The 26,113-nt window shown below is 44.5% G+C and overlaps 1 protein-coding gene across 3 annotated transcripts in view; it reads left to right on the top strand.

The window, feature by feature from the left end:
- The window catches only part of DCP2 (decapping mRNA 2), a 43,127-nt gene that overhangs the window by 5,775 nt on the left and 11,239 nt on the right, over nucleotides 1-26,113 (top strand). For all 3 annotated transcript variants that reach the window (XR_008629802.1, XM_055135981.1, XM_004613092.2), the window contains exons 2-7: nucleotides 1,761-1,912; nucleotides 6,351-6,478; nucleotides 6,809-6,907; nucleotides 23,748-23,900; nucleotides 24,000-24,112; nucleotides 24,205-24,312. Coding sequence is in view for 2 of the 3 variants with exons in the window: in XM_055135981.1 (XP_054991956.1) it covers nucleotides 1,761-1,912; nucleotides 6,351-6,478; nucleotides 6,809-6,907; nucleotides 23,748-23,900; nucleotides 24,000-24,112; nucleotides 24,205-24,312 (753 nt within the window). In the remaining variant the exon portion in view is untranslated. The remainder of the gene's footprint in view (nucleotides 1-1,760; nucleotides 1,913-6,350; nucleotides 6,479-6,808; nucleotides 6,908-23,747; nucleotides 23,901-23,999; nucleotides 24,113-24,204; nucleotides 24,313-26,113) is intronic.

Genomic DNA, 26,113 nt, shown 5'->3' with positions numbered 1-26,113 from the left:
GGATAAGAATAGGTAGTAACTGCTGTAATTAGTCTGTAAGTCTGTTCCTAGGAGTTGGATGCGCCTACCTACTTATGAGAGGTATGTTAGTGAGTAAAACACGATTTAGAGTTTGCTAGGCAGATGAGAGTAGGGAGAGTTGATACGGGTGGTGATTTGGGAAAATCTCCAAAATCGGTTATTGCTGTTGGAGTAGAGAATCTTCTAAGAGGCCCAGAGAGGCTGTGCAGTGGGAAAGGTGCTGGTTTTGCATGAGGCTGACCTGGTTCCATCCCTGGAGCTGAGCCAGGAGTGATCCCTGAGCACAGAACCAGAAGTAAGCCCTGAGCACCAATAAGCCCAGTCCCCCTCGCCCCCATAGCCTTAATTAAAAGAACCTCAAGAATGCCCGCTTGGTGGACTGGGTGGGCAGTAGGTGGACTGTAGGACTCAGTAGGTGGACAGCCTGGTAAAGGCATTTGCCTTGCATCTTTCTCACCCTGACTTGAATCCCTGGCACCACAAGGAGGGCTCCCCCACTCCCACCCAAATATAAGGTAGGTTGTGAAGATGGTCAGGGCCTGTATCTGTAACACTGAGTGAAAGAGGTTGAGTCTTAACAGTTAATGCTGTAAGGGTTTTTGTACATTTGTTCTCGATATGTATGATTTTAAAACTCCTTTCTCCAGTGGTTTTCTGTATTGAAATGTATAGTCTTGAAATGTATAGCGATTTGTTCTGTTTATTTATTGGAGACTGACTCATTTTTTATTTTTTATAATTTGGTATTTGTTTTTCAGGTTTGATTTGAAACTTGGAAACAGCCAAGAGTATCTATTTTTAAAAAATTATGATTATTTTTTATTTTTGGGTCATACCCGGTGATGCACAGGGGTTACTCCTGTCTCTGCACTCAGGAATTACTCCTATCAGTACTCAGGGGGCCATATGGGATGCTGGGATTCGAACCCGGGTTGGCTGCGTGCAAGGCAAACACCCTGCCTGTTGTTCTATTGCTCCAGCCCTGAGTATTTATTTTTTAATTTTAGAAAATTGCTGTCAAAACTAGTAAACTTTATGTAGTTCAGTCTGTCCCTAAAACTCCCTAAAAAATTGGATTATCAAAATTTGCTGTGAAAGAAACACCAGTTGCTTAATGGTTGCTGAAATCACACTCATGGAGATTTGTAAATTCGGGTGTGTTTGCTGCACAGGAGGGTTTTTAATCATATGCACCAAGAGCATAGTTTAATGTACATACTATATGTTAAAATAAGTTCTTGCACCATCACAGTATACTTGGAAATACAGTGTTTTAAACAAATTTTTTTTTTAAAAGTAAGTCATAGTTGAAAGTTAGTTTCACATACCAGCAACAGTATTTTCAGCATTTCTTTTTTGATACCTTAAATCAGATGTTAGATTAAGCAACTATCTAATATCTTTCTTACTTGAGTATTTGTATATATAATTCTGTACTATTTATACATATGTCATACGGAGGGCATCCCGGAGAAGTTTTCTTTTCTTGGTCACTGTAAGTTGTTCTCAGTGAACTCTTGAAGAATGTACTGAAGGGAAATGACCATGTAAATCAATCCTATTACGAGGCACACACACATGTGACAGGCTGATTTCTCTCTTGGAATTCCCCAGTTTTGCTTCCTTTATTGGCTTTACTCTGGTCCCTTTTCTTTATTGGTGTTTAGGGATAAAGCAATTAAATAGATTAAAATTGTTATGGTTTATAAGTATAATTTTTATGTTTTTGTTTTTGACAGCCGATTTATTTTGCATATTCCCAGCGAGGAAAGAGACAATGCTATCCGAGTGTGTTTTCAGATTGAACTTGCCCATTGGTTTTACTTGGATTTCTACATGCAGAACACACCAGGATTACCTCAGTGTGGGATAAGAGACTTTGCTAAAGCTGATATCCTTTTAATAAATATATGACGGTTAATAAATCTCACTTTCGTTGTAAATATTTTAGCCCAAATTTCCTTTTGCTTCTTTTTCAGATATATTCTGTACTAGATAAGATATACTTGGTTTTTTAAATTATCAAATAGAAGTAGTATACACAATAACATTTTAATTTTCATGTAAAGAATTCCTTGAGTTGTGCACTTTGAATTAGAATTTTATTTTCTTTCAGAACTATCTATTTCTAGAACAGATTTTTTTTTTTTAACTCTTGTTGATTAGATCACTACCTGACTAGGGTAGAAATTCCTTTTTTTTTTTTAACTGTTTAAAGCAGGGCTTTTTAATTTCCTATGGCAAATACAAAGAAATTCTGCCTTTACAGAAGATGTTTTTGGTTTTTCTCTAACTTTAAGTAAGATGCATGTTTTAAGTTATTAGTTACAAATGATTCACATGAATATTTAAGATAATAAGGAAAAAATTGACCGAGTTTGTTCATTTTTAATGCTCCTAATATTAAGTGTCTTTAGAATTTATAAAAAGGGTGAAAACATTTTATGTGAAACTTTTTAAGAGAATGTAGAATTTTATCATTAGGAGTGGGATTGTGCAAAATTTGAGAATTTGAACAAAAAAGGGATTGAGCAAGATTTGAGAATTGAGTAACATAGGCTATTTTTTTTTTTCTTTTTGGGTCACACCCGGCGATGCACAGGGGTTACTCCTGGCTCTGTGCTCAGGAATCACTCCTGGCAGTGCCCAGGGGACCATATTGGATGCTGGGAATCGAACCCAGGTTGGCTGCGTGCAAGGCAAACGCCCTACCTGCTGTGCTATTGCTCCAGCCCCGCATAGGCTATTTTGAGGTAAATTAGTATGTACTGAGCAGAGAATTTTAGTGGGGACTTGGTAAAGATATAGATGGAAGCTGTGCAGGGCACATGGCCCCTGTCCCCTTCCTGGGGATGGAACTCACTGTAGGTGTGGGCTTCACACTCAGCCACATTCCAGTCATTGAAGTAAGTTCTAAATACTGAGGCAAAGGGTTTTGATTTTCATTTTGTAGGTTATTGTTTTTTGGGTTAGGGGTGGTGTACATCTGGTGCACAGGGATTATTCATGGTTCTCTGTTCAGAGTTCACCCTTGGAAGGGTTTGGGAGATTATCTGGGGTGCAGGGGATTGAACCACAGTTGGCCAGTGCAAGTGGGTCTTGCCCACTGTAGTATCACTCCAGCCCTTAGGTATTGTTTTTATCCATGAATCATGCTTACAAATGGAAATCTACCTGTGAGTTCAGTGATCTTCACTAGAGTTGGGTGTGATAAGTGACCCTCGTATTCAGATCTCTAGAATGTTCTCTTTAGGGGGTTTTGGTTGGGTTTGGGTCACTTCTGGCAGTGCTCAGGGGACCATACGTGGTGTGGAGGATTGAACTGGGGTCAGCTACATACAAGGCATTGTCTAACACCTTACTATCTTTCTGGCTCCTCAGCACCCTATAATTTTCTTGAATACTGAAGTGTGGAGTCCCTCAGAGCTCTGTGTCCTAGATTAGTATTGAGTTTAGAAAGTTTCTGTGTCGTACTTAAGATTATTGCTGACAGCATTTGGAAATGGAAATGAAAAGATTAACTGGTGGATGGACTGATTAATAGGTGGTCAGTTATTTGAAGGATTACAAAGCAAAGATGGAAAATACAGATTTTAATTTTTTTTTTTCTTTTTGGGTCACACCTGGCGATGCACAGGGGTCATTTCTGGCTCTGCACTCAGGAATTACTCCTGGCGGTGCTCAGGGGACCATATGGGATTCTGGTAATCGAACCCAGGTCTGCTGTGTGCAAGGCAAACGTCCTACCCGCTGTGCTCTAGCCCCGGAAAATACAGACTTTAGTAGAAAAAATGAAAAGCATCAAGCTGTTGGGCTAAACAGGGAAGTAAATGAGAGAAGTGGAGTGGAGGGGCTATTGAGGTGCTTCTGTTTGTTGGGGCCGCCCCAGCGGTGCTGGGGGACTGTTCGGGGGGAAGCTGATGGCAGGCTCTGTGGAGAGGTAGACTTGTCAAGGGGGCAGAGCAGCCAGACCATCACAGTTCTGTGCTGTTGATCCATTTTGCAGTCCGAGGCCCGCCAGAGGCTGCTTACCACACTTTGGCACTCTGCACACTTTTCTTGCCCTTGAAAGCAAGTCAAACGAAAACCTGTTTTAGTTCTGTCTAGTGAGAAGATCAGAGCACATTCATTCTAGGTGGGGGGACTTTACGGACCGTCCAGTGCTTTCCTCGTGCCACGCCTGTGCTGGCCAGGGAGCCGAGAGACGGGCAGTCCAGGAGGTCTGAGAGGGCAGCACTGGCCTGCGTGGTGACCGAGGACAGGGCACATCACGTAGGTCTGCAGAAAAAGGCTGGTGGGAGGAGGATCTGTGAGAAAGAGCAGAGAAGTTCAGATCTGCCAGGTTTAATGGGGAGCAGCAGTGGGTGCCTGCAGTCTTAGGGTTGTCTTCAGTGCATATTCTACAGTAGAAATCAAGTGAATTTGTTCTTGGGTTCAAGTTTTGTTAGGGAGCTGTGTTCAGAGAATAATAGGGCAGCAGAATTTTCTGTATTATTAAGAGATTGATGTTGTGAGGAAGAAAATAATGGCAGGGAAATGCAGATTTGGAGAGGAAAACAATTATAAAAGTCGATGGAGAATAATGAAGTGTGAGTAATTATTGTTTTAGCTTTTGTGCCACACCCAGTGGTGCTAGGAGGTTGTGAAGTGGTGGGTGATCTGGGGATTGAATCCAGGCCTCCTGCATGTGAAGCATGGACCCCAGCCTATGTTTCCAGCCCTTTGTACTTTATATTTAATTTTGGATATACGAGTAAATAAAATAATACCACAGTAAGTTTTTTGCTCACGTTGCTGGAATACTTTCAGTTACTGCAGGCCCAGAGTGCTGTTGTAGGAATTGGTTCCGAGAGTAGAAGGGGGAAGGAGCAGGAGTGTAAGGCTCCTCAAACAGCCTGCGAGGTGCTATTTCTGTCGTTGCTGGCCAAGATAATGGTAGAGTTCGGAAATCAGAGTTGTTTTAAAATAAAGAGTGTAACACAAGTAGAAACTCATTTTTTTCCTTAGAACTACGCTGTAAAGTCTGACAACTTAGAATCAAGATTTGCTTTGCTTTGGGGGGTTAAGAAAATTGATTCAGGGTCTGGAGAGACAGTGCAGGGGTGAAGGTGCTTCTTGTAGCTGAGCCTGGTTTGAATCCAGGCATTGCACTTGGTCTCCTGAGAAAGGAGCTGATTCCTCAACACCACTATCCCCCAGTAAGTAAGCCAGGTCTGTCAGGTTTTATCAGTTCCAATAAATGAGAAAATCAGGTCTTGGAGATAGTCTGGTGCCATTAGGTGCTTGCCCAGCATGCAGTGAGTCCAGGTTTGATGTCGTGGGGGCCCCTGGGCACTGCAGCACCAAGGCCCCAGGCGTGCAGATAGTGAATCACTGGCCAGGTGGCCCAGTATCACTGGGAGTGGTCTCCGAGCCCCGAGGTCCCTTTGGGAGGGCCCCCACCCTGCCAGTCAGAATCAGACACTGGCTGGGAGATAGCTCAGAGAGTGGGACATGAGTTTGTCCCGGGGGCCACATGGTCCCCTAGCCACCACCTCATGTGGGATTCACCCCTACCTGTCGGAAATGAGAAAATCAGACTAGAGTCAATTAATTTTTGTTTAAAAAGTTAAAAATGATAGTAAACAAAACCGTTACTTTTGTTCTCCCCGATGGCGGGGTGGGGGGGATGAGTCTTAGCTTTGGTGTCTTTTGAAATAGGGCATGTTTTCTTTTTAAACTGCATCAATTCTCCATTAAAAATGTTTTCAGTTTAAAAGCAATAAATATGGTTAAGGCATTCATCCAACTGCAATGTGTTTCTCCTTTAAACCAGTGCAGCTCATTGGTATGTGCTCTGCTTCTCCTGGGAGCAGCATCAGTTCCGCTGATGGCCTGGTAGGATAAGTTTGAATTGCTTAATGAGAAGAATTTGAATTATTCTTATGGTTTTAAGCTTGTGTTAACGTGGGACTTACTTGAATTTTGTTTAGGCATAATGAGAAAATTAGCAGTGATGTAAGGATAAACACAAAGTGGAGATGCCTAATTTTATTTTATTTTTTTTATTTTTTATTTTTTTTTGCTTTTTGGGTCACACCCGGCGATGCACAAGGGTCACTCCTGGCTCATGCACTCAGGAATCACCCCTGGTGGTGCTCAGGGGAACATATGGGATGCTGGGATTCGAACCCGGGTCGGCCGCGTGCAAGGCAAACGCCCTACCCGCTGTGCTATCGCTCCAGCCCCTGAGATGCCTAATTTTAAATAAAAAACATTTGATTTAAATAGGTCTCTCTTTGTGCTTGAGCATTATTGAGGGAAAAATATCTTCCTTAACTTATGTATACTCTTCAGTCATTGCCCATTTTTGCTGCCTCAAGGTGAAGATGTGGAAAAAGTTTTGGATGAATGGAAGGAATATAAAATGGGAGTACCAACGTACGGTGCAATTATTCTTGATGAAACACTTGAAAATGTGAGTGTGATAAAAGAGTTTTAGTGAAATGGCAACCAGCTGTTAATTTTTATCCTATTACTGTTATTTCTATAATGTTCTAAATCAAGTTTTTAAAATATACTTGGATTTTTAGTGAAGAGGCCATATTTTGCATATTTGGTATACATTCTGGATCTTAATCTTTGATCTTGCTGCTTTGTGGCTTACTGGAGAGTCCTTGCATTGTTGAACAGTGCCCTTACATTGGCTGGATATTTGTCAGTCACTGAGGGGAGAGCAGTGACTGACTTCTAGAGGGGGCACGGCACAGAAGGGCAAGTTTGATTTTTCCTTCTGATTGTTCCGCAGGTACTGCTGGTTCAGGGATACTTAGCGAAATCAGGCTGGGGGTTCCCGAAGGGGAAGGTCAACAAGGAGGAAGCTCCTCATGACTGCGCTGCCCGGGAGGTGAGTGTCCTCTGCAGCCTGTGCTTTGGCTGCTTCTGAGTCAGACCCGTTGGGACAGTCTCAGCCTCTTTCTGGAATTGGGCGGTATCAGTCAGTTGGAGGGCTTGGCAGTCTGAAGTCACACACACACTGGCCATGGGGCTCTGACTGCTGCTTGGTGCCCCTGGCGGCGGGTGTGGGGGGGCTCGAGGGGGTTGGGAGGGAGGCGCGGCCTCAGGCTGGCAGGGCACAGTTTGGCTTTTCCAAGTTTGCATTTATTGTAAGACCCATTCTGGTTTTCCCCTGCCTGTGTGAAGGTTGTTTCCCGCCACAGAAGGAAACCCCCTCCTCAAAGGGTCAGCGTAGCTATTTTTGACCCTCTCCCAAGGTTTATAACTGAGGCTGGAATGCAGTTTCTAAAGCTCGTTCTTTAAACTGCTTTTCTCTTCTAGTGTGGTTGGTCAGTGCCAGCCCAGAGTGTCTGGACCTGAGTCGAAGTTGTCTGTGTTGCCCCTGGACACCAGTCGTGCAGGATAGAGTATGCATTGGATTTTGATTCCTTACCTTTTTCCAGATTATTCCTTATCCTTAACATCTGAAAGGTCGATTCTAGTAGGGTGGGCTTAGTTGCTGAGAAGTTTTTGTTCCAGTGTAGTTTGGGCAAATGTTACTCAGTTCTGAAATTTTGGAAATTACTTAATCTCTAAAGTCACGAATTTACTTCATAACAAAGAGTAACATTGTTTATAACAATTTAGATTTTAAGCACACAAAGGGGGTTAGAGATTTCAATCAGAGGTATACTTTGGGGGCCTTCCAGGCAGTGCTTACGGGACAGGGTGGGGTGCTCTGGCATTAGTTGGCCTAATTATGCTGGCCAGAAGGCCTAGTACTTGGGTGTGTCTTCAGGACAGCCTTAGCAGAGCTTGGGGACTGCCAGCACTGCATCTCGTGGTGCACAGGGATCTGTCGTCCCGGGAGGCCATACCATGGTGTGCTCTGCATGCAGCCCTGAGTCAGACATTTCTGAGATGGTCATACGGGTCTGTGGTGTATCTCATTGGGATTACTACCTTGTTTATTTTTGATGAGTATTTTCTCAGAGCAGATAGTATTGTGCAGTGCTGGGAATTGAAGGTAAGCCTGAGGTGGCCTGCAGGTCCTGAAAATGGTTTGTAATTTCAGCATGGAACAGCTTATCCAAGCCAGTATTTCATTAGAACTTAGAACATCAACTTCTAGATGGAACCTTATAAGCAAGCCTAGGAGGATTCATATCTCCATCTGAAAATTGAACTCATGTTTGGGGGCAGTGGAATTGCTGCCCCCAGAGACCTTCTTTTCTGTTCTGTCCTGAGGCGATGGAATGGAGCAGCTAGGAAGGCCCCTCGCAGGGGTCACACTGTGTAGTTCTCTTCCTCTTAAGGACTAGATAGGAACCCAGAATCCCACTTAGGGGTGCTGACCTGCTGGTGTGTGTTTGGTCTGACCGTCAGCGGAGAGTCGTCCAGGTCCGGAGCAGTCCCTCTGTTGTTGTTCCTCAGAAGCTTCATGTACCTTGCTGACTCTTCCTTTGGTGCATAAATGTTGTTAACAGTACTTCATGGTCTCCTGTCCCCTGGACAGGGTGCCTGGCGTTCTCAGCCCAGGGGTGGGGTGTGACACACGACATGTGGCTGGGTGTGAGCTGCTTATTTTGGGTGTTCCATTGGCTTGTATAATTGTTCTTTATCTTTTCACTCTGAATCTGCATTAGGTCTGTTTCCTGCAAATGGATGGGTTTTCTTTGCTGATCCACATTCAGTACTCAAAGCTGTTGTACAGGAGTGTTCTTCGATGACACGGAGATTGACTATGATCAGGGCTGCATTGCCATTTCTCTGATGTGTGCGGTATCAGGTTGTTTTGCAAAAATCTGTTTTTGTAGTGGGGCTTTCAGTAATTCTTGCAAGGTTGGTTTAGTCCTTGCAAATGTTGCCAGCTGATTTGTGTGAAAAGGGCCTGGGCTCCGGACTGCAAGTTTCCTCATACTCAGTACTTTGAATATGTCATTCCACTTTTTCCTGGCTTATAAGATGTTGGGTCTGTTGTGATTCTTGTTTTCCTTGTACTTGAGGCTTTTCTTTTCTCTTGCTTTCTGGAGTCCGTCTTTGTCTTTCTGCTAACACTTTGATGATCCCGTGTCTTGGTGTTGGCTTGAGCCTGTTTGGTTTGGCTCCTCTGGTCTCTGACTCTGCAAGTGCCCCTCCCCAGAAATCAGGAAGCAGGTGGACTCCTTTGTTTCCCATGTTTCTTAAAGAGTCGAGGGTACTGTGGTTGGTCTCTTATCTGAGATGTGATCTGTTTTGTTTCTTAGCAAACTGTTACTTCTGGTAATCTGTTGATCTGACAATTTCTGTGTCCTTAGGACGCCCCTTCAGTGATCATGGAAGTCAATATCTAATAGTCGCCTGTATTAAGACGAGCTATCAAGACCAACAACTTGTAACGTTGGTGGGGCTGAAGGGGTGGAAATGTTGTGCAGAGTCTTCTTAGCACCTCTGTGGTTTGGGGTCTGAGAGGCAGTGGTGGCGCCCTGTGGTGTGGGGAGCCAGAAAGAGGGCATGTTCAGGGGTAATAGGGTGGGAGCCTTGACAGGGCCATTTTTGAGTTTGGTCGTTGTTTGGATCTTATATTGTTGACTGTGGTTTGGAATAAATAGCTTTAGCAGCCCTTGATATGTCCTTCCCCACTTACCTCCTGTCACCTCTTCCCTGCTCAGTTACCTTTCTTTTAGTTCTCCCTATACTCTGGGGTCAGGGGTAATCTAGGTGCCTCCACTTCCTCCTTTATACCTTGCATTCCCTCAAGTAATTCTATATATCACACATGAGATCATCCTGTGTTTGCTCTTCTTTGGCTTACTTCACTCAACATGATGCCATCCAGTCTCCAGTTGCATCCAGGTTTCAGCAAATTGCATGATTTTATGGTTGTCTGCAGCTGCATAGAATTCCTTTGTATCTGTACATCTTTATAATCTATTCATCTGTCATTGGACACCAAGGTTGATCCCATATCCTAGCTATAGTCCTCAGTGACGCACATCAGTGGGTTTTGATGTGCATATGTGCTTTTGTGCAAACAGTCATTTTAGTTTTTACTCGTTTTGGCAGCCTAGTTCAGCCCTGAGATTTTATCAGCCTCTCCTTGTTTGTCCTTCTTAACGCTGCCGCATTGGGGGCTCTTCCAGGGTCAGGGGAATGAGGCCCACTGTTGTTACTGGTTTTGGCATCAAGTATGCCATGGGTAGCTTGCCAGGCTCTGCTTTGTGGGCGGGATACTCTCGGTAGCTTGCTGGGCTCTCCGAGAGGGATGAAGGCTTTTAGGGCGGCCTCCAATTGCCATTATAGGTGTTCTGATGGTTCACATCATATTTGAACCCCATGAATTATGATGCAGTAATGATGGAAAATGGGCAGGAAGTCTGTATGATTTGTCCGGAAAGTGACCTGGAGCATGGCGGCAGCTGGGTAGTGGAGGTCGGCCGAAGAGGAATTTATCTGGTGCCGGCAGGGTGGGTCTTATGGCTGTGACCCCTGGGTCACTGGAGATTGGTGGAAACAGGCAGAGGATCTCTGTTTCCGGGTCCTGTTGAGCCCAGGGTCCAAGGTCACAAAGTTCCGTATTAATTACCTCGTTCTTTGGGACTTCACTCATGCATGAGGCTTGGCCTGAGCATCTGGAATAGCATCCTGGAGTGTGGCTGCAGTTGGGTAGTGGAGGTCAGCCGAAGAGGAATTTATCTGGTGCTGGCAGGGTGGGTCTTATGGCTGTGACCCCTGGGTCACCGGAGATTGGTGGAAGCAGGCAGAGGATCTCTGTTTCTGGGTCCTGCTGAGCCTAGAGTCCAAGGTCACAAAGTTCCATATTACCTGGTTCTGTGGGACTTCACTCATGCGTGAGGCTCTGCTCAAGCATCCAGAAAAGCGGCCTGCAGCGTGGTGGCAGTTTGGTAGTGGAGGTCGGTGACAGGAGGAAGAGAGCAGCGTGGAATGCCAAAGAAGTGGTTAAGAGGACAAAGAACCTCCGGCTCCGGGCACGTCTTTTCGACTCCATCATTCTTCCTGCACTAACTTACGCCTCAGAGACCTGGGCCCTACGAAAACAGGATGAGAACGCTATTTGGGTATCCCAAAGAGGAATCGAAAGAGCTATGCATGAAGTATCATGCTTCACTCAAGTGAGTGAAGGAATCTGGAGTTCCGACCTCCGTCGATGATCAAGAATCAGGGACGCTGCCTTGTTTGCCAAGGTGTCGGAAATCAGGTGGGCCAGACACGTAATGCTATTTAGAGATGACCACTGGACTAGAGCTGTGACTAGAGCTGTTACGACTGGATTCCACGGAACGTCAAGAGACAGTGTGGTTGCCCACCTACAAGATGGTCAGACTTTTTCGTCAAGACCCTGAATGAATGGTTTGAGGCTCTTCATGTTCCTGGAGCGAGCAGACACCATTCGGCTACACTAGCACACGATAGGGATGAATGGAGACATTACTGGTGCCCACTGGAACAAATCGAGGAACAATGGGATGACAAGTGATACAAGTGATACAAGTGATGTGCTTTTGAATGACCGTTTTTGTGTCCTGAAGGTATACCCAGAAGTGCAGTTGACAGTTCAATTCTCACTTCACTGGGAACTCTCCATACTGTTTTCCGTAGGGGCTGTATCAGACAATATTCTCAGGTGAGAATTCCCTTTCCAGCACATCCCATCAGCAGTGCCATTCTCACTGGTGTGAAATGATACCTCATTGTTGGCTTACCTTGGGTTAAATAAGTGAGAGAGGATCACTTTTTCATTTTTCCTCCTCCTCCTCCTCCTCCTCCTTCTCCTCTTCCTCCTCCCTCTCCTCCCTGTCCTCCCCCCTCCTGCCGTCTCTTCCTCCTCCCCCCTCCTCCTTTTTTGTTTTGGGGCAACACCCACTGGTGCTCAGGCTTAGTTTGGCTTTGCACTCAGGGATCACCCCTGGTGGGCTGCAGGACCATATGGGGTACTGGGATTGAACCCACATGGACTGCATGCAAGGCAAATACCCTTCCTGCTATGTAATTTCTCCCCCAGCCTCTTGAGCATTTTTTCATGTGCCTATTGATCATCTGTCTTCTTCAAGGAAGTGTCTGCTTATTTCCCCTCATTTGTTGATACAGTGTTTGGATTTTTTGTTGTTCTTGATTTTTGCGAATACTTGCTATATTTGATATCAACCCTTTATCTGATGTGTTGAGTGCAAATATTTTCTCCTGTTCTGTTAATATCTTTTAGTTTTACTTGTGATTCTTTTGCCTTGCAGAGACTCTTTAATTTGGTGTAATCTCCTTTGTTTACTTTTGATTCTGTGGCCTTTGCCAATGGCATCACATCATTTAAGATGCCTTTGAGGTACAAATCTTGGAGCATTCTGCCTATATTTTCCTCTTTGTACTTCTAGTCTGATCTTAAGGTCTTTGATCCACTTAGAATTGATTTTTGTGTAAAGTGTGAGATATAGATCCAGCTTAAAGGTTTTACACACAGGTTTTTACAGCATCATTTGTAGAAGAGGCTGTCCCATTTCATGTCCCCAGCTCACTTGTAGAAAATTAGCTGTCCATAGATACGGGGATTTGTCTGTGGTGTCTGATTCTGACCATTGGTCCAAGAACGTATCCTTGTTCCAGTACCATGCTGTTTTGATCACTAAAGCTTTGTAGTATAAAGTTAATATCACCTGGTTGCTTGCGTATCAGTATGGCTTTAGCTGTAAAGCTAAAGCTAAAGACCCAAACAGGGTCTTTTATGATACCATAAAGCTTTAATACTGACTTGTGTCCTTGAGGACTGCCCCCTAATTTGGAAGGCAGTTATGCTCACCAGGATACCACCAATGCACCTATTCCCTGAATTTGGATGGAGATTTTATTGTCTATATAATAATTTAGGTAGGGTGCTCATTTTGACAATATTGGTTTTTCTAATCCATGAAAATGGACTATTTCTATTTTCTAAGTTCTATCTCTTAATTGATTTGAAATTTTCTTGGTATATCTCGTCCACCTCTTTTTTTTTTTTTTTGGCTTTTTGGGCAACACTCAGCGATGCTCAGGGGTTGCTCCTGGCTCTGCACTCAGGAACTAGTCCTGGCGGTGATCGGGGGACCATATGGGATGCCAGGGATTGAACCTGGGTCAGCCGTGTGCAAGGCAAATGCCCTATCTGCTGTACTATCCCTCTGGCCCCTCATCCACCTCTTTTGTTTTCTGATATTTTTGTACATTGTGCTGAGTGGGATAGACACTTTGATCTCTTTCTTCTTTGATTATTTTCATATAATAGGAATGTGACAGTTTTTTTTTATTATTATTATTTTTTTGCTTTTTGGGTCATACCTGGCAATGCACAGGGATTACTCCTGGCTCTACACTCAGGAATCACTCCAGGTGGTGCTCAGGGGACCATATGGGATGCTGGGAATCAAACCCAGGTTGTCCACATGCAAGGCAAATGGCCTACCAGCTGTGCTATTTCTCCAGCCCCTGGTTTTTGTATATTGTAACTTGCCACTTCATTGTATGGGTTTTTTTTTCTAGGAGCTTTTTGGTGTTTTCTTCCATGTGTGTTATCATGTAAGATAGTGATAATATGACTTCTTTTCCAATGTGGGTTCCTTTAATTTCTTTTTCTTGCCTAATTCCTGTAGCTAGCATTTCTAATATTATATTGAATAAAAGTGGAGATAGTGGACATCTTTGCCTTGTACCTGATCTCAGGCGGAATGCTCTTAAGTTTTTCACCACTAGGAATGATAAAGATTGTGAGCTTGTTCTGGATGGCCTTTAATATCTTCCACCCACTTCTATTTTGTTGAGAGCTTATATTATGAATGAATGTTGAATCTTGTCAGAAACTGTCTCAGCATTGATATGATTATAATGATTTTTATGTTTTATTGATGTATACTACATTGATTTGTATGTTATTTTTTGTTTTTTTAAAATTTTTTTATTTTATTGAATCACCATGTGGAAAATTACAATGCTTTCATGTTTAAGTCTCAGTTATGCAATGCTGAAACAACCATCCCTTCACCAGTGCCCATATTCCACCACGAAAACAACAACAACAACAACAAACACCAAAAACCCAGTGTACCTCCCATCCCGCCCCCAAACTGATAAATTTCACTTTACTTTCTCTTTACTTTGGTTACATTCAGTATTTCAACAAGAACCTCACTGTTATTGTTAGAGTTCCCCACTAGAGTCAGACCTGTTGTGAAGAGATATGAGGTCATGCGGCCGCTATTGCGGCTGCATGGTTTTGGATTTCTGTATTTTAGCAACAAGTCCAGGGAAATTTCTTCCTGATATTGGATCATTGCAAGCTTGTAACTCTCATCTGTGGTCCTCATAATATGGCTGTTGCCACGCCCTTCACCCCCGGCAAGGAAAAAGGCAAGAGAGAGAAAAATACCTTTCCCATCCTGGGCAGGCATGGGGCTGCGGCTTAGTTCTCAGTCTGGAGACATTCTGCAAGGAGCTGCCCATACCAAAAATAGGTTAGCTGGCCTCTGGAGTCATGCTCGTGCAGCTGCAGAGAGGCTGCACATGTGCGGCCCCGGGATCACATCTCGCCAGCGAGCGGGGCCTGATTTATGTATGTTAAACCATCCTTGGCATGCCTGAGACGAATTACACTCTAAATGAGCGCCCCACTTTTGTAAAGACAAAAATGTTGGGGTTTAGATGGATAGTTGCTGTATTAATTAACTCAGACAACCGTAATAAAATTTCATTGAGCAGTGACTAAAACTAACACAAGTGTATTTGTCACTGTTGTCAAAGTGGGAGCCCGATATCCCGGTGGCTGCTGACTGGTTCTTGATGTGGGCACTCTGCCGGAGCAGCCTCCCATACACGGGGTGGGTGTCTGTGTGGAGAGCACTGGCTTTCCTTCACACTCAGTGGTCCAGCCCAGTGCCACCAGTGCCCACCTTTATCCCTCACAGACCCTGCCATCACATGAGGGTCAGGCCTCCTGTTCATTGGGGTCTTTGGGCGTGGGGGTGGGGCTTATTCTCTTGCTGTCTTTGAGTGCTGCAAGTGTTTCATTGACCTGGGGTGCACTGAGAATCCCGGCGGGGTGTTGTGGTCGCCAGGCAGCAGCCATGCTCCCTTTGAGTTGAGAACCAAACTGCATTTCCAGTTTCTTTGCCAGAGCTGGTTAATATCACAGTGTTGATTTTAATTTGTATGTATGAGTTTGTTTTAGTATCTGTTAGACTTGGGTTGCTGTCTTTAGAATGCCATGCTGCTCTGTGCCTTAGTCCACTCAGCCTGCACTCTTTCCTCACTGCTTATTTTAAGTATTTATTTAAGTATTTTAAGGTTCTTAAAATCCTGGAACTTGGTGTATTTATTCAAGTATATAGAGAAACTGCAACAGAGCTGAGCACACCCTTTCAGGGCTTTGTGCATTGGTGAATTGGACGAAATTGTGGTAAATCAGCTCCTCGGGGAGAAGGTCTGGAACTAATGGTCATGCAGGGGCTCAGGAGCGTGCCTTGTCTATGTTGCAGCGGTAGTGTGGGGTTAAACTACACTATCGGCATCACATGTGTTCTTGAGCACCAGTGGTGTGGCCATGCTCTCTTGCTCCCTGTCCCACACCACCTGCAAAAGGGTCTGAGACAGACTCTTTGCTTTGTCTTAGTGATTAGTACAATTCCAGTCTGCTCTTTGATCTTTTTCATTTCCTTGCTTAAGTGGGTTTTTAATCTAGTTGCTTCTATTCATTGAGCTTTTAGGACAGATATGAAAAATGTTTTCTGGATGTTGGCAAGATGTCTTAGGATGACTTCAGTATATTTTTGTTATAGTGAGTTCAGCACTTCTTCAGAATAAGTCATAATTGACAGTTCACTTGTGATTACAAACTGTTGCTTATTACTAGGCAAAATAATATATGTTAATAAAATGACAGTATACATCAGTATGTCTTAATATTAATAGGAGTTTGTGTAGAGGAATTATTGGTTTCAGTTCCGTAGGTATCTTATAGGGTAGCTTGTAGATTGAGGATGTAGGCAGGCAATGGTTTGGTTATGCTATATTTTCTGGTTTTCTGGGCTGCGCCTGGTAATGTTCAGGGCTTACCCTTGGCTCTGGGCTTAGGGATCATTCCTGCCATTGTTTGGGGGACCGTAAAGTGTGTCGGGGTTTGAAGCCATGTAGGCCATATGGAAGGTGAGTGCCTTATCCGTGTGTCATCACTCCAGCCCCAAGAGGAACACATTTTAAGTTTTTATATGTTCTTACCCGAGCAAGTTGGAGAAGCTAGTGCTGTTCTTTGTGCTAGGAGACTCAGCTCCCAGTTCGGTTGTGCCTGAGCATGGGAGACACCACTGTCTTACTTCTGCCCACCTGCTTCCATCCCAGGGCTGGCCCAGAGCACTGCTGGGTATGCACCAGGTTAGTTTTCTGTGGTAATGCAAGAATGAATTTGAATCTCAAAATTTAAGTGGTATTAAAATTTTTGTCTTTAGTGTCTGCATATGAAAGTGACTAATATTTATTTTTTTATAATAGATAAATTCTAATTCCGGAGGCAGTACATCTCACTGTAGCATGGAGGGACTGTGTTGGTGACTGGGTTGCTCCTCATCTGTACAGGATTGGAGGTTGCTTGGGCAGATGTGCCTGATGGTGCTTTTCCAAGTATCTCATAGTGGACCACTGTAGCACTGTAGCACTGTTGCCCCATTGTTCATCGATTTGCTCCAGCGGGTGCCAGTACTGTCTCCATTGTGAGACTTGTCAGTGTTTTTGGCATATTGAATACAAGTAGCTTGCCAGGCTCGGCCATGTGGGCGGGATACTCTTGGTAGCTTGCTGAGCTCTCCGAGAGGGATGGAGAAATTGAACCAGGGTCGGCTGCGTGCAAGGCAAACGCCCTACCCGCTGTGCTATCCCTCCAGTCCTTAGTGAACCACACCCCATATTTATAGGTCTTTGACCATGGCTGTTCCCAGCTATCTGCATAGAATGGCTTTTTCTTTTCTGTTGGCAAACTTTCAGTGGTTCTTTCCATTCTATTTGGTAAGAGTGCCAAGTGTAGGGTGCTGTCTGCCTGTTAGTGTTCTCGCATGCCCGAGGATAGGGCGCTGTCTGCCTGTTAGTGTTCCCACATGCCCAAGTGTAGGGTGCTGTCTGCCACTTAGTGTGCCGAGTGTAGGGTGCTGTCTGCCACTTAGTGTGCCGAGTGTAGGGTGCTGTCTGCCTGTTAGTGTGCTGAGTGTAGGGTGCTATCTGCCTGTTAGTGTGGCGAATGTAGGGTACTGTCTGCCTGTTAGTCTATGTTCCCACATGCCCAGTGTAGGGGGCTGTCTGCCTGTTAGTCAGTGTTCTGAGTGTAGGGTGCTGTCTGCAAGTTAGTGTTCCCACATGCCCGAGTGTAAGGTGCTGTCTGCCACTTTAGTGTGCCGAGTGTAGGGCGCTATCTGCCTGTTAGTCAGTGTTCCTGCATGCTGAGTGTAGGGTGCTCTCTGCCTGTTAGTCAGTGTTATTGCATGCCCGAGTGTAGGGCGCTGTCTGCCACTTAGTATGCCGAGTGTAGGGCACTATTTGCCTGTTATGTTCCTGCCTGTCTGAGTGTAGGGTGCGGGTGCTGTCTGCCAGTTAGTCAGTCTTCCCGCATGCTGAGTGCAGGGTGCATGCAGTCTGATGGCCCCAGTGGCAGCATCAGGCCTCAGACCTCTGCCTTCCCTCTCTCCAGGGCTGAGTTAGGTTCCCACAGCACCCACATGACCTTCTTTTACTTTGTAAATTTAGATATAATTTTTTTCCATTTATTATTCTTAATATTTTTAGTTAAAATCTTAATCTCTGGCACTGTGTTTTGCAGTACTGCATGGAGCGCTCCAGCGCTGCACCCTCCCAGGGTGCCCTTTCCTCTGCCAGTGCCCTCCCCACTCACCCCACCACTCGGTTACTTTGATTATTTTCCTCCTTTCATTCTTTTTTTTTTTTTTTTTTTTGGTTTTTGGGTTACACCCGGTGATGCACAGGGGTTACTCCTGGCTCTGCACTCAGGAATTACTCCTGGTGGTGCTCAGGGGACCATATGGGATGCTGGGAATCGAACCCGGGTCGGCCGCGTGCAAGGCAAACGCCCTACCCGCTGTGCTATCACTCCAGCCCTCCTTTCATTCTTAAGACAGAACTTCTTCAAGTGCAGTCCTTGTGTTGTCGGTTTCTTTCTTTTAGTTGATGGGGCCACACCCAAGCTATGCTCAGGGCTTACTCCTGGCTCTGCATTCAGGAAACACTCCTGGTGGGCCTGGGGACCATAAAGGATCCAGGGATCATGCTCAGCCCCCACCTGCTGTACCTGCTCGGGCCCATATTCATTTTTTAGCCTGTCACTGATCAAGCACACCATATAGATTTGAATGCCTGAAAAAGAATTAAACATTTATTGTGTCTCCTTATAGCATTACTGTTAAGGTAATTTTCAATAAAAATACAAATGACAAATAATGAAAAGAATAGATTCAGCTGTTTCAGTATGTAATTTTGGGGGGTGGGAAGGTGGCTGTATTTGGGTACCCCTAGGACCTGGCTCTGTGCTCAGGAGTCATGCCTGGGGTGCGTGGGGAACATAATGTTGTGGATAGAATCCTGTGCACATGTGCCAGGCAAGTGCTGTAGGTGCCGTGTTCTCTCTCCAGCCCCTCTGCTTAATCTTTCCCCTATATTCTTCATTTTGGATATGTGTATAAATGATTTTTATTAGTATCACTGAATAATCTTCTAGTAAATTGCATACATAATGTTCCTTAACTGTTTATTTAGTACTAGAATATAAATTCAGCATAATCCCATGTAAGAGTCAGGTTTAGGGATGGACCATTAGTGGTGCTGATACCCAGTGAACGGTTCATGCTGAGAGTTACTGACTCCCGTCAGCATCCAGGCTCCTCTTCAGAGACTGGATTCGTGTTTATGCCTAGATTGTTGCATCTCTTCAGGCTCTCCTGGGCCCTTCTTGGTACTAACCCTGTTGTGTCTTCAGTTCATCCGTGAGCTGGAGGGTAGAGGGGGCTCTGCTCGCAGGGAGCGTCCGGGAGACTTTGTGCTTTCAGCCTTGTCTCCTCACCTATGTGTGGCTAGGTAGGTGTGCTTATTTCTAGTTTTGTTTACTTCAGGTTTTCAAAGAAGGGAGCTGGAAAGAAGAATTTAAAAACAAAAGGTTTTTTAAGTAAAAAAATGTGTTTTGGGGTTTTGGGCCACACCCAGTCCGTACTGCCTGGGACCATAAGTCTGCTCTCGGTCGCGGACTGGGGCCACTGCTTCGGGATCGGCCCTTAACTCTGCTCCTTCCAGCTCCTGGAACTTGCTTTTAGGCTCCAATTGTGGAAGCACACTGCTCCTCCTTGATTGCTTATATGCGTGTGCCTGTGAAGCCGATATCCAGATCAAGGTCTAGGACATCTCCTTAGGTTTTTTTCTTTCCCTCTTCTTTGTCAGGACTTATTCCTTTATTCCTGGCTCTGCACTCAGTTGTCACTCCTGGCGGTACTGGGGGCCCCTGTGGGATGCCAGGGATTGAATCCTGATTGGCCGTGAGCCAGATTAACATCCTACCCACTATGATATTGCTCAGACCCCATGTTGCTCTTAAAAGGAACTGTGTAGTTTCCTTCCTTCCTTCCTTCCTTCCTTCCTTCCTTCCTTCCTTCCTTCCTTCCTTCCTTCCTTCCTTCCTTCCTTCCTTCCTTCCTTCCCTCCCTCCCTCCCTCCCTTCCTTCCTTCCTTCCTTTTTTTTTTTCTTTTTTGGGTCACACCTGGCAATGCTCATGGGTTACTCCTGGCTCTGCACTCAGGAATCACTCCTAGTGGTGCTTGGGGGACCATATGGGATGCTGAGAATCGAATCCGGATCTGCCGTGAGCAAGGCAGATGCCCTACCCACTGTGCTATCCTTCCAGCCCCGTTGTGTAGTTTTCTAATATTCAAATGTAAACCACAGGTCTTTTTGTTGTTTTTATAGGTTTTGTTTTGCTATTGAGGTGCTTGCTCCTTTCTCCTGAGCTCAGCCCAAGGGATGTGGTGGCATCAGCTGTTCTGTACTGTCTCTCTAGCCCCACACCAGTTATTTTGTTATTTTGTTTTCTTTGGGCCACTCCTATTTTTCCTGCTCTGTACTCTGGGTCCACTTCAGGGACCATACGGTGTGCTGGGAATTGAAGAGTCTGCCACATGCAAGGCGCCCCCCCCCCACACACACTCCAGCGCCAAGCCCAGCTTTTTCTTTTTTTAAAAAAGTAGAGTCGTGTCAAAGTGTATCCAGTTGTGAATTATTATGAATAAAAATGCTGTGAATATTCTTGTACTTGAATAAATGCTGCTTATTTAGCAGTCCATGATTTCTCTGTGAGGACTAGTTGTCATTGGGAAGCTGTAGACATACTATCAAAAGTTTTCCAGGTGTTCCCACTTACATTTCTGCCACCTGTAGTTGAGTTTGCATAAGATAAAAAAATCTTAGTTATTCTGGGGCTGGGATGTAACTCAAGTGGATGTCCACTTTTGGCCCCAGTGAGGCAGTGGGTCAGTCCCCGCAGCCCCAGGCCTGCAGCGGTGTGCTGAGGGGCCCTGTGGTAGAAAGGCTTCTGATTGTTTCCAGGGGAATGTGAGGGGATATTACTGTGCTTTCTGTTCATGATGGTTTTGGGATTCTGGGCTCCACCTACTGGTGCTCAGAAGCCCAGGTGAGTTGGAGGTCAAACCAGAATTGGTTGCATGTAAAGCAAGTGCCTGAACCTCGTATCCTCTCTCTGGCCCCCATTATTGTGCATTTAGGCTTAGTGATGCTGAGCACTTTGCTGTATTCTTAAGGGCCATTTGAGTAATCATGTTAATCATTAAGTAGTCTCTGAGCTTTATAGAATCAAATTACTCATTAGTATAAGGATTTTTGAGTGTATTCTGGATTTGACTGAAATGTATTCTGGTTTGACTTCTCTTGATTTTTTTCCTTTTGTTTCTTTAAATAGGAACTTAAATGAAGAGAAGCATTTATTCTAAAATCGAATTTATGTTATTATGATTCAAAGTGAGTGATCGGTTCATGCACACAGTGCAGCACCTCCGCCTCCCCCGCGAGTGCCCACTTCTTGCCGCAGTGTCTGCGTGCTGCCACCATCTGAGCCTCTGAGCCCACCGTGGTGGGCAGCATTAATCCCAGGATCCCTCAGTACTGATTTATAATCAGGAAAACATCTTAAAGTTTTATCTCAAGAAGAATAGAGTCGATTTTCAAAAAAAAGGAAAACCATTTCTCTAATGGAAACATTCAGAAATTATTCTCTAGTTTTAAACCACCTGTTGTGTTGGATGGTTTAATTACATTATCTAATATATGCCTTATGTTTATCTTATGTATGTGCTATGTTGAAGATTTGGGAAGCTATGAGATTTTGATCACAGATTTTTACTCAGTATTCTGCAAAAGAATTCTGTGGTATGTGTGAATGTCAGTTATTAGTTTCTATATATACATATAATTCATATATTTATATAGGAGACAGAATTTTCTGTTTTTCAGTATTGCATATGTGCTTCTGTATCCAGTCAGAAATTTCCAGGAGTAGGAAATAGAGTGTCACTCCTTCCCATCCCCCCAACCATGTGGTGGATGAAGTGAGGAAAGTCTTTGCTTGAATAATATCACGTTACTAGAAGGAGAATGAAAAGACCAGTGCTTTTATTTTTTAAAGTTGTTCACAATTTATCACATTCAGTGTACCAATACCAATCCTACTACCAGGGGACCTTCTCACCACTTTATTTCCATTTCTCCCAACCACCCCTCAAGTCTACCCCTGTAGTAGGCCCTGAATAATTTATTTTATATTGCTTGTTATAATTTGCTAAAAATGATTGAAAAATGTTTCCTTAGAAGAAGGTGTGTGAAAATTGTTGTATCTCACCATGGAACCAGTAAGCCCTGTAGAAGAGATCACTAACATGTTGTTACCGGTTAAGCCTTGTGTGTTTGTGGACTGGCTGTCTTCTGCTTTACATTCCATCCAATGTGGTTTTCTACTCCTGGTTCATCAGTGGTGAGATGTCACATTCGTGGCTGTGTGCTCCAGGAATTAAAAAAATTTGAATGGGATGATACAGCTAGAGTTAAATTTTTAACTGGATGGTGACTTTGGGTGCTTCAAACGACAGAGCCTGGTATGGGGTCTGGCAGCATCTCTGCAACTTGTTGATCTCTTTCTAGATTTATTTATGAATCTGGATCATGGCTAGTTAATGACCTTATTTAGCACCAGAGGTGTGACTGCCAGGCTTCCAAAAGCACAGTGGGGTGGGGAGAGGGGAGTAGCCCATCCCCAACTCCCTGAGAGTCTGGAGATTTCAGTCAAAAAAACCAGATACAGTCTCTGGATGAGTTTCTTCCCAAGCAGTGGAGTTTGGCCAGGAGTGTGGCAGAGATTGTGGAATGTGGAAGTTTTCAGTGTCTGTTGGGTGTGTTGTGGACTCACTCGCCCTCTCTGGGGTGCTGTGGGTGACTCAGCATGGGGGGGTCAGTGGATTTCTGTTGTGAACAGAGCCCATATGTGACCTCAGTGTGATGGGCTTCTTTGGTACCAGGGTTGGGGGGGAATGGGGCTTAGATGCGCATGTATTTCTTCAGTTTTTACCCTTGACAAGGTGGTGCTTGGGGATAATAGCTTTAGGACCTCCACCTCTGACTATGAGGTTGTAGCCCCGCATCTAGAATTTGTTCATTTAAATGTTGCTATCAGTCACAGTTCACCTTTTATGTTCTAGAAATAGTTGTGCCAGTTGTGCCCACTGCTCAGGGTAGGCTGTGCTGGGCCACCAGCTCCCACCCACCTGTGCCCAGCAGTGTGGGGCCACCAGATGTGCTGGGTGGGTGGACATGTGGCACCGCACGCTCGCCAGCCATGCTCCAGTTCCTTAAGTGTTCACTCTGACCCCTTGGAAGACTTTTTAATTTTTGCGTTTGAAATAAGCAAGTTTTTGTAAAAAACTAAGGCACGCTGAGGGGCGTGTGCACTCGTGGGCTCTCCGGGCGGCTCTGTCTCACTGCCCATGTTCGGTGCTCCGGAACCGCTGTGTGTGCTGTGGGTCAGGGGCAGGCGACGGAAGGAAGAAGGCCAAACTGGTTGCTCGATCAGTTTATTTCATTTTCTCCCTCTGCTTCTCTCCCGGCTCTGGATCTCTCTCTGGATCTGTGAATCTGGCCCCACAACCCACTCTTACAGCCTAGTTAAATCCCTCCAGCATGAGGGGTTTGGGGCGTACACATAGGTGTGGTCACAATCAGTAAACATATAAGAATTCATAATGTTAATCATTTTGTATGGACACAATAAGAAATGCATTAAAGCTTCCCAAGTTACAAAAGAATAATATTGTCTTCTCGTGTCTATACAAAAAGGACATTGCTTTAAAATAAATTATTCAAAAGGCATAAGGGGAGGAGAAAGGCAATATTAACTTATAAGTTCAGTATCCTAGGAAGGTCTGACCTTATAAATTAGCAGAGTCAGATTAGGGGGAGACGCTGATTAACTCTTTTTGGGGAAGAGAGCATAGAGAAGTGATTATAGCTAAACAAAGGGATGGGAGAGATTCGGGAACACCTTGATGGGTTAGACTGGGATAAGCCTAAACTCCAGGACAAGCTCCTTGTGGCAAGGGGGGAGAGGACAAAGTAATGTCATCCTACATCTAATGAACTGGAGTTCTAACAAAAAAATTTGAAAATCACCATCTAAATTTGCTACTTCTAGGTATTTGAAGAAACTGGTTTTGATATCAAAGATTATATTTGTAAGGATGATTACATAGAACTTCGAATCAATGACCAGCTTGCTCGTTTGTACATCATTCCAGGAATTCCAAAAGACACAAAATTTAACCCGAAGACCAGAAGAGAAATTCGGGTACGTCACAGATTTTCCAGTCTCTATTTTTAGGATGCTATACAGGGTTGGAAACCCCTTGGTAATAATTATATGAGTTATTTTCTTCTTGTGTTTCAGAACATTGAGTGGTTCTCTATTGAGAAACTGCCCTGTCATAGAAATGATATGACCCCTAAATCAAAACTTGGTTTGGCACCCAACAAATTTTTTATGGCCATTCCTTTTATCAGGTATGTGCATATTTCTTGACTACAAAATTGATCTTTGCTTTCTTATATCACCTTTCTATAGCCAAGTGCTATGAATTTTAATGTTTCCATAGGCCCCTAAGAGACTGGCTTTCTCGAAGATTTGGAGATTCTTCAGACAGTGACAATGGATTTTCCTCGACTGGCAGCACACCAGCTAAACCCACTGTGGAAAAGTTAAGGTAAAGAAACATTCATCAGATTCTGGCTTTTGTATTTGCTGGAAGCTGGGGGACCCCAGCAGTGTTGGGAGCTGCTCCTGGCTCAGTGCTCATGAGGAGCCAGCCATTACTGCTGGGGTGGACTGGCCTCCGGCATGCAGAGCTTCTACTTGGCCCGTGGAACTTGCTTCCTGGCAAAGAGTCGGACTCTTGATAGTTTGTTTATTTTTTTTTTAATTTTAAAATTTTTTATTGAATCACCATGAGAAAAGTTACAAAGTTTTCAGGCTTAAGTCTCAGTCATGCAATGATCAAACACCCATCCCTTTACTAGTGCACATGTTCCACCACAAAGAACCCTAGTATACCCCCATCCCATCCCCCACCCCCACCTGTGTGGTGGCTGATTTTCACTTTACTTTCTCTTTACTTTGATTACATTCAATATTTCAACAGAAAACTCACTATTATTATTTGGAATTTTCCCCCAACAATCAGACCTGCCAAAAAGGCATCATTTGATAATTTGTTTTCCATTGCAAGAGCATATGTGGTCATGGCCATGCAGTTTTGGATTTCTGGTATTTTAGTAATTAAGTCCAGAGAAATTCCTGCCAGAAGTCGCATCATTGCAAGCTCATACCTCTGTTTGGTGGGCCTTATAAGATGGCGGTCACTACACCACCGGGTAAAGGAAAGGCCGAAAGAGAAAAACCTTTTCCCTCCCAGGGCAGCATGGGGCCATAGCTTAGTTCACAGTCTAGAGGCATTTCTTCAAGAAGCCGCTGGGTGCTTCTTGAAAGTAGTTAGTGGGCCTCCAGGATCATGGGCGTTCAGGAACGGAGGAACGGAGGAGCCATTCATGTGTGGCCACTCAGGGTCACATCTGAGCAGAGAGTGGTCTTGTTAGTTTTTTAATGCAATAGCATTTGGCTTCTAAAATTTGTAGAGGAGCTAGATTCCTTTTCATAGATAATATCTTGTTCCTGGTCTTTAGATATTTCTAGTACCAATAAAAGTCTTTCTGACAAAGAGTTTGGATGCTGTGCCAAGGTTAGCTGGAGCAGGAAGCACACACAGGGTGCCTACTTTTGATTCATCTGCCTCATGTGACCTGTTTCCTGGGGCCCCTGCCAGTTACCCCAGCCTGCCTCCGCTCATCCCCAGGGCCACGCCCTACTGGGGACCCACCACCCGTGCTGGGAAGATATTCCAGCCTGTGTTCTTGAGTGGGACCATGCCACGTGACCAGGAGTGGTGGTGGCTGGGGGCACCTTTCTTTTCCTCTTCCTGTCGGAGAGGGAGATTTCCAGACCGAGTGATTTTGGTCCTGATGGAGTGCTGAAGACCAGGCAGCTGTGGACCTCTGGTCACTCTGGCTTTGAGCAGCCTCCCCAGCCTGGTTAAGTGTTCAGGAGCACAAGAGGGAAAGAAAAGAATCTTCTCTCTTTTTACGGTTCCTTCTCTGTTTTCAGTATTCCGGTTTAGAGAATAACTGAGTTTCCAAGGATTTTGAATGAAATATAAGGTAATCTGTCTTTAGATAGTGGAGATGAGGAATGCTGAAACATAATTTGTTTAGAAAGAGTTGTGAAGGCTTGACCTCTCCCCCTCCCCGCAATAGACTGTGTGTTGTAAAAAGTGACTTACTATATGAGCAAGAACCACCAAGAATAATTTTTGCTCAGAATTTATTGTATCCAGATCCTGGTTCCAGAAGAGGCAAGTGGTCTTGTTAAACAAGCATTTCCTTTTGCCCTGCTTGTTTTCTCTTGAGTAGCTATCATTGAGAGCTGCTTTTACACTTTCCCTGGGTGAGAGC

Source organism: Sorex araneus, chromosome 1 (assembly GCF_027595985.1).
Source record: "Sorex araneus isolate mSorAra2 chromosome 1, mSorAra2.pri, whole genome shotgun sequence".
In the NCBI taxonomy this organism is placed as follows: domain Eukaryota; kingdom Metazoa; phylum Chordata; class Mammalia; order Eulipotyphla; family Soricidae; genus Sorex; species Sorex araneus.
Note: the sequence above shows the minus strand (reverse complement) of the source record. Positions and strands in the feature narration are given on the sequence as shown.